At 39.9% G+C, this 7,608-nt stretch overlaps 1 protein-coding gene across 3 annotated transcripts in view; it reads left to right on the top strand.

Moving 5' to 3' along the window:
- The first annotated feature begins 359 nt into the window (after nucleotides 1-359).
- Nucleotides 360-7,608, top strand: part of arhgap44a (Rho GTPase activating protein 44a) — a 31,196-nt gene continuing 23,947 nt past the window's right edge. For all 3 annotated transcript variants that reach the window (XM_008416135.2, XM_008416140.2, XM_008416138.2), the window contains exon 1: nucleotides 360-702. In XM_008416135.2, coding sequence (XP_008414357.1) covers nucleotides 650-702 — 53 coding nt within the window. In that variant the 5' untranslated portion in view covers nucleotides 360-649. The remainder of the gene's footprint in view (nucleotides 703-7,608) is intronic.

Consider the following 7,608-nt stretch of genomic DNA (forward strand, 5'->3'; position numbering starts at 1 on the left):
ATTAGCAAGTAAATGCCACTAGATGGGGCTGCTATCCAGGTTCTGTGAAAATAAAAACGCTTTTTGGTAATACAACCCTTATTTTTTAAAGATATAAGCTAATAAAACTACTTCCAACATTGGATTAAATGATAAAACCACAGCAAATATATCAACTTCATTATGTATTTACAGTGGTTTAACATTTGTGAACTTGTTGTTTTATTTTAGATTTCAAAAGTACCTAATAGATATATAATCATGCAAATGTTTTAAAAACTGAACTATGCTATATACCGATCGATTGGAGGGGCAGCTCATTTGGAGAGACTTCTTACTACATTTCCCATAAGGCATTGCTGCGCAGCCGCTTCTTGTCACTGCTATCGCCCTCAGCCTATGTGTGTGTGTGCCCACCGTGAATTGCTCCAGCATCCCTGCGCAGGCAGCAGGGCAAATATTGATGTGGGGTGGAAATATAGATATATAAATATATCATCTAAAAAGATGTAACCGTGGCGTCCGATTTCGCGCTCGGCTGTTTGCAATGACGGACGGAAGATATGGAAGAGAGGATTTTGTGCTGCGCCTCTTTGGAGGACGGACCGACGCGCTGAGAGAAATAATGCGGAATATTCCCTCACATAGGTGTTAACGCAGAAAATACAAGATGAAGAAACAGTTCAATCGAATGCGACAGCTCGCCAACCAAACGGTGGGAAGGTAAGCAAAGCCTCTCAGTGCGCTATTGTCGCCGGGCCAAGTGAAATTGAAAAGAGACCACCCCCCCTCCTCTTTTTGGCCCCGTTAGGATTTTAATAAAATCCAGGCAAATAGGATGTAATTATTGTATGCGTGCACTTATGCAGCCCGCTTGTGGATAATTGATTACTGATTGTGAGGTGCAAAAGTAAACCCCGTGTTCAAAACAACACCAGTGTTGCTATGCGTAATGTCCAACGGTGTATGCTACTGCATAGGCAGCGTGTAGGCGCATTGCCCCAGTAGCTCCAACCTGCCCACGGAAAGACATTAAAAATAGACAATCGCAGGAGCGCAGTCAGCCTCACCGACACATCCCCGATCCTAAAAGCAAGGCGTCAACTCTGAATCGTTGCGAAAATCATATTGAGGGGATTATGCTGTGCTTAAAGATTCTGCCTGTCACCGAACCTGTCAATAGGTGGACGTGATTCCGATGGATGGGGTGAGGGCTGCGACGTGAAGGAAGTGGGGGTGGGGGGGAGGATGGAGAAAAGGCGCAATGTTGCCTTTACGCAGCAAAATCAGCTGTGAGGAGGGAAACACCTAAGCGTGGATCATCTGCTCTGGTAGACGTGGGCAACACCTTTTCTAATGCTTAATGCTCCGTTAGAAGATCCATGTTCCATTTTGTTCATTTAGCACATTAAGTTCTAAAGACTGCCCATGAGGACATGTAGGTGTCTCTGAAACTCCCTACTGTCTTCAGGAATGGATGTGTTGTGACCTTTTGCACAGGTCCACTGAGCTTATCGCCTCCCTCCCCTTTCCCCTGCGCGCAGGGAGAGCAGCTTGTCAAGCAGCACTAGGCCAGAAGGTGTTTTCTGCTCAGCACAAGGGGATTAGGACCAGAAGGTTGGGTCATTATTACTACAAGGTTGTTTGAGTGAAAGGCTCTCCGGAGGAGGGGGCACACCTTGCAAGGCAGTTTGTGCTATCTTTATTAATCAGCCTTTGGTTTGATTTTGCTCGCTGCAGTCTAAGGGTTTATGCACCACTCAGTGTGTGCTTGGTAAGTATAGGTGGTCAGGCTGGTTTTAGGATCTTGACATGACCAAAAAGGACACTTTTCTTAAATTCATTCTCTATATTTGTTTGCAAATAGCAAAGTTATATTCAACTGCAAAAGTATTGACTCTCCTTGAACATTTTTTTTGCATTTTGTCATGTTACATTTTATCGTGACTTTTTACTTCATCTTTATGCCAGTATGGTGGAATGCAATGTTGATATTTGTCCTTTAAAAAGATTCTCACGCTTTAACTTTGGATCGCTGCAGCTCCTCCAGAGCTACCATCGGCCTGTTGGCCCCTTCTCTGATTGATCCCCCTCACCCAGCCTGTCATGTTAGGTACACAACCTTGTCCTGGCAGGTCTGCAGCTGTTCCGAAAGCTCAAATGTTCAAACCTTCAGATACTGTCTTCCCATCTAGCCCTGTTTAAAACTTCTCCACAACTTTACACCTACACTGTCCAGTGTGTTTCTTAGTTTCTAGGAGACTGTTTTCTCTCTAATGTTCTCTGTAAAGCTTTGGGGCTCTGAAACAGCAGCTGTATTTGTACCAAGATGAAAATAAATTAATTATCCTAATTACATAAGACATGGAGGCAATGGATATGTATCTATTCTTCATATTTTAATATGTCAAAGGAAATCTAGAAAATATGTATCCTTTTTCTCCCACTTCACATTTGTTTACTTTAGCTTTGGTCTATAATTTAAAAGCCACAAAATAATGCTATATTTGTGACAGAATGGGGAAAAGTTCAGGGGAATAAAAGCTTTTTACAAGGCACCATTTACTGAGCAGTGGTATTGCGTTACTTTCTCCATCGTTGCAAGGCAATTTAAACCAGCATAACGCGATGTATCAATTTTCCCAGAATGTTAACATGTCGGTGTGAAGTAAGCGTTTGATATAACTTTTTTCCCCCTTTGGCTCAAAGATAAAAGTATCAAGGTTAATCCAAGATTTGACAAGAAACACTACATCAACTTAAAGTCTGAGACATGTCTGTTTGAAAATGAAAGCATGAGCGTACCTGAGAAAGGCCCCCCAGCATGTAGTAATAAATCTGTAAATGAACATGAAATTGACATTTTAATGCGACAGTAGAACAAAAGAACCTACTGTTCTCTTTAATATTGACAAGAACAGTAATTTATGATGAAAGCTTTGACATCTAATGCATTGAAAATTAAGTGCACCTAGGGGACAGTGTATTAAAGTAAATTTATTATTCCTGTGTATGTTTGCAGTACGTAAGTTTAATCATTATGCGTATTTTTTTTATTCATCAGTATGTTATCCAAAAGGTTTGTGTGCATGGATGGAGTTTCAGGTTGAAGCAGCTTTAATGGAGTTTAATTCTGCACATGCATGCACGGGTAACGTGCCCCTGCACCCACGTGCGGTACACTGTAAGTGTGGATTCAGTGGGTGGGCAAAAATGAGCATTTGCAGATTAATCAGGCATTTTTAATGTAAGCTTTCACACCTCAAATAGCCACATGATGCTAGAGCTCTGCTGTCCTTCTGCTCATTTTCTAGAAGGTTTCTTTATATTTTTATGCTCTCCAGAAATGACTGGATGTTTTATGTTTTAGCTTTTCCGTCATCATTTGAAATCCACGAGCAAAGCAAGATGAACATGAATTAGCAAATCACAAGAGCAATTTAATGATTTTTTATCTTGCCCTCCTCTGCTGACTCAGACTTCAGCCTTCTCCAAACTGTGTCACGATTGCTCCGCTGGTTTGAGCTTCTGACCCTCCTGAACTCCAGCAGTCTCTGTGGAGCAGCTAGCATAGATGCACAGTTCTCGCTGTCTTTTCATCCAACTCAGGGGGCAATTGTATGCTTTCTAGACAAGAATATTAATCTCCAAAATAGCTTTCAAACATTAATATTCATGGATTTGTTAAGTATGTGTCGATATCGACCTATTTGCTTCTACCTATGAGATCATAACATGAAGAGCCACCCCTGTCGGGGCACATCTTTCTGCCTTTACTTCCTTCTGTCTCATATATCGCAGACAGAAAAGGTCTCCATCTAGTGGAGTGGGTTGGTGTTCAGGTGTGCTGTGTCAGCAGTACTCTGACTCTCTAAACCTGCTGCTGCTGCTTCTGCTGCAGTGGGTGAGATTCCTGTTATCATCAGTTGGACCAATTACCTCTGCAAAACACAACTTTCCAGTGAAGAGTGATCTGTCAGGCACACCTCACAATTTAAATGAACATTATATTGTACTGTGAAAGAGACCAGACAGGACTAGATAGTGTCGAAGTGAAAGGAAATAACTGTTTTCATTTTGCTTTTTTGCGGTTTCTCATAAAACTGTCTATGGAAGACATTGAATTTATTATGTCCTCATGCATGCAGACTGAACAAGCATTGCATTACACTGGTTCAGACAGCTCAGCTCTTACCCTCCATTTGTCTTGACCTATTTTGCTGCTGCCCTCTCACAGTCCTATTTAGGTCCACAACAGCATGGTAGGATATGTTTTTTGTTTTGTTTTGTTTTTTCAACTTAGTTAAAAACACATATTGATGCAAAATATATAAAGAGACTGTTTTTTTTTCTGACATTAAAATAGAATTATATTTTCATGTTTTCAGTCAAGTAGGATGACTGAAAACATGAAAAATGTCCATAAACTGTTCAGTCCAATTCTCAGTTTTAAACATTTGAAGGAAGATAGTCATTGGTCATGGAAACAATAGAGATATTTGTATCCTCTATTTAAAAACACATGGATTATTGCAAACTATTGGAAAATGTAGTTGTTATATAAGATCAGACACCTCATCAGGCATCAAATGGGCAGTTTTTGGTAACTTGGTTGACTTTGTTGTCCGTCTGAGACGCTGTAGTTTAGACAAGTGTCCTTTATTGCATTATTGATCACAAATAATGACATCTAGGCAACAAATCTACTTTCTAGACTCAAAGTGATATTGGTATTGGTCCCATGGACAAAGTTAACAACCAATATTTGCATCTGGTTGCTGTTTGTATACGTGTTTCGGGGGAGAGAGTGGAGGGAGTTGGCCATTTGGTGTTATGTTTGGGAATGTGGTAGTGATATTGAAGCAGCACAGGGTTGTGGGATGTTTAAGTGAAGCAGAGAAGCAATGTCAGCTGTGTGGTCAAGTGGTACAAATGTGTGGTTCATATGGTGTCTGAGAGCTGGGGATCATATTACATATGCTACAGTATCAGGCAGGTTGAAAAGCCTTAAAAGTTACATTTCTCCATTCGCTGCAGGACGTAGTGGAATCCTGAAGTCTGTCAATCATAAGTATTCACACATTTACAACATTACATGTTTTTTTTTGTTAACACCATTTTTGTGGTTGAGACCTAATATGAGACAGACTTAAGTATGAGTCAAAAACACTCCAGCATTCTCACCCTGCTTATCTTTACCCTGCACCTGTACGACGTTCACCATAACACTGTGGTAATGCATTCTTTCTACTTGTGCCTTTAGGGGTAGGCCTGAATAGCTCAGCACTCCACAATCCAATTATCAGAAAATGGCAGCTCTTTGTGGGCAGTAGATGTTCTTTCTCTGCTGCGTTGTCTCGCTCTAGGTTTCCTTTTCTGGTCTGACACATTATGGGAATGCATTACAGAACAGCTTGTACGCTGGCTCTGAAAGATGGAAGAGTGGCATGCAGAAAATCTGAAATATAGGGTCACAGGAAGAGAAGGAATAGCTTGAACAAATGTTACCTAAAATATGTCTCAGATTTTTTTTTCTATCTGTAAACAACAGCTTGTTGGCATCTTTCTCTCCAATTTGAAAGAGATTCATACTGGAAAACAAATATGTCAATTTACAGGTGAGATGCAAAAGGCTTCTTGTTGAGTTCCCATGAAGCAATTGTTTTCACTGTGTGTCCAGAGTCGACTTCTCTAGACTTTCCAGCTGAAACCATGACTAACTGTTGGGTGTCTTGTTGTTTTATAAGCCTGCAACATTAACAAAAAATAATTACACGACATTCTGTCTTATTGGCAAAGTTGTTGCTGCTAATGCATTGAGTAATTAGGTGATGACATATACAGTAGGATCCATGTTGCTAACTCTCTGTGCCTTTCAGGGACAGCATAATGGCGATGATAAAGAGCCTTTGTGAAGGGGCCAGGCATTTTGGCCAACAAAAGCAAGATGATGTAATATCAGACAGAAGCCCAGTTTCTCCATTTGAACGCTGCTATTTCTCTCTAAAAAAAAAACTAAAAAAAACCTGGTCTCTGATGGAGCCCCTGCTGTAACGGTGGTCAACCTCAATCCTTTTTGGTGGGTTTTAAAAACCAGTGGAAGCAAAACAGCATAACATTAAACGAAAGTCCATGTACTGTGAAGAATAGGCACCAAATACTTGACCAGGTCTATTTTTGCAGAAATTACTGTCAACAAGTCACAGGGTCATCTGCCACTGAAGACGTGTTAAGAAAACCCAGGTTGTTTAATTGCAGCCTTGAGTGTGTCTGCATTGTTAGCACAAGTAATGCTCATTTTCCGCTTAAAAATACTCCACAGATTCTCTATGGTGGGTTTTTATCGGGCAAGAGTAGCTGAAGGATACCATGGTCATTAAAGTGTTTGTACCACACTTTTTCCTTCCACTCAATTTTCTATTTATTATTGTTGAATACAAGAGTCGGTGAACAGCCAGCTCTTTAGCAGTGACCTTTTTTGACTCATTGTCCTTGCTGAAGTTGTCGACGACTATAAAGACTACAGTATTCCCTATACCTGCATGGGTCATAACATACCATTTCAGTCACAAAAGTCTCTTTTACATGGTCTTATGCAATGTTTTAATTTTCTGTAAGCTATGTTTGTCAAAATTAAGAGATATAAACATCTGGAAATATTGAAGCTGTGTAATATTGAAGTTTCACGGTTGGAACTGAACTACTGAGATGGCCAAACTTTGTTATGATGTTGATACAGAGATGCACAGATTGCCAATTTGGGGCATCAAGCTCAATTTTTGATGTTTAATTTTTTTAAATGTTTTTTTGATATTTATGTTATTTTTTTAAACACTAAAAGTATTCAAAAACTGTCTTATAACGTTCAATAAAAAAAGAAAGAAACTAAAAATAATAAATGTGGACTAAAGCGTCATTCTTGTTAGAAAGAAACTCCTAACCAGACGAGAGACTCCCTGTCAAGCATGCCCACTTCCTTCCATTCAGCAGTGCCAGTCTCCTGAAAACAGGAAGCATTAATCCGCCAATAAAGTTCCTGTTTTGTTTACCTCTTTACTTCCATGCCGGGTGTTCTTGTTTGCCATTTTTTATTTTATTTATTATAGAAAAAAAATAGGATCTAAAAGATTCGCTCTCCTTGTGCCAATACAGTGATTGCAACTTTTTTTTTGGTCTGGTTGCCTAGAAACCCTCATTTGGAGTTATGTGTTTCATCACATTTGCCTGCCAGCTTACATGTTAAAATTTCAAAGCTGTGAAGAGATTTGCAGAAATACAACAAGAAAATCAAAAGAAATTTTTCTTTATGGTGTGCATTTTGATTTTATTCACATTTTTGTTTTGTTTTGCTCGTTTCCTTCGGCCTCTCTAACGAATATTTGACATCATTTGCATGGGAGGTGTGGGATTTTGGAATGCATACAAATACAATGAGGTCTCAATGCAGAGAACATTTTGAAATTATTTACCATGAGTAAAGATATTAGGGATAAGTCACTGATTGTGTTTCCAGTGAAACATGACAAAAGGCTGCAGGCTCTCTTGCTCTTTCACTTTCTCTCCGGACATATGTGCATTTTGCCTATATGCGCGTGTGTGTGTGTGTGTGTGTGTGTGTGTGTGTGTGTG

Source organism: Poecilia reticulata, linkage group LG8 (assembly GCF_000633615.1).
Source record: "Poecilia reticulata strain Guanapo linkage group LG8, Guppy_female_1.0+MT, whole genome shotgun sequence".
Taxonomy (NCBI): domain Eukaryota; kingdom Metazoa; phylum Chordata; class Actinopteri; order Cyprinodontiformes; family Poeciliidae; genus Poecilia; species Poecilia reticulata.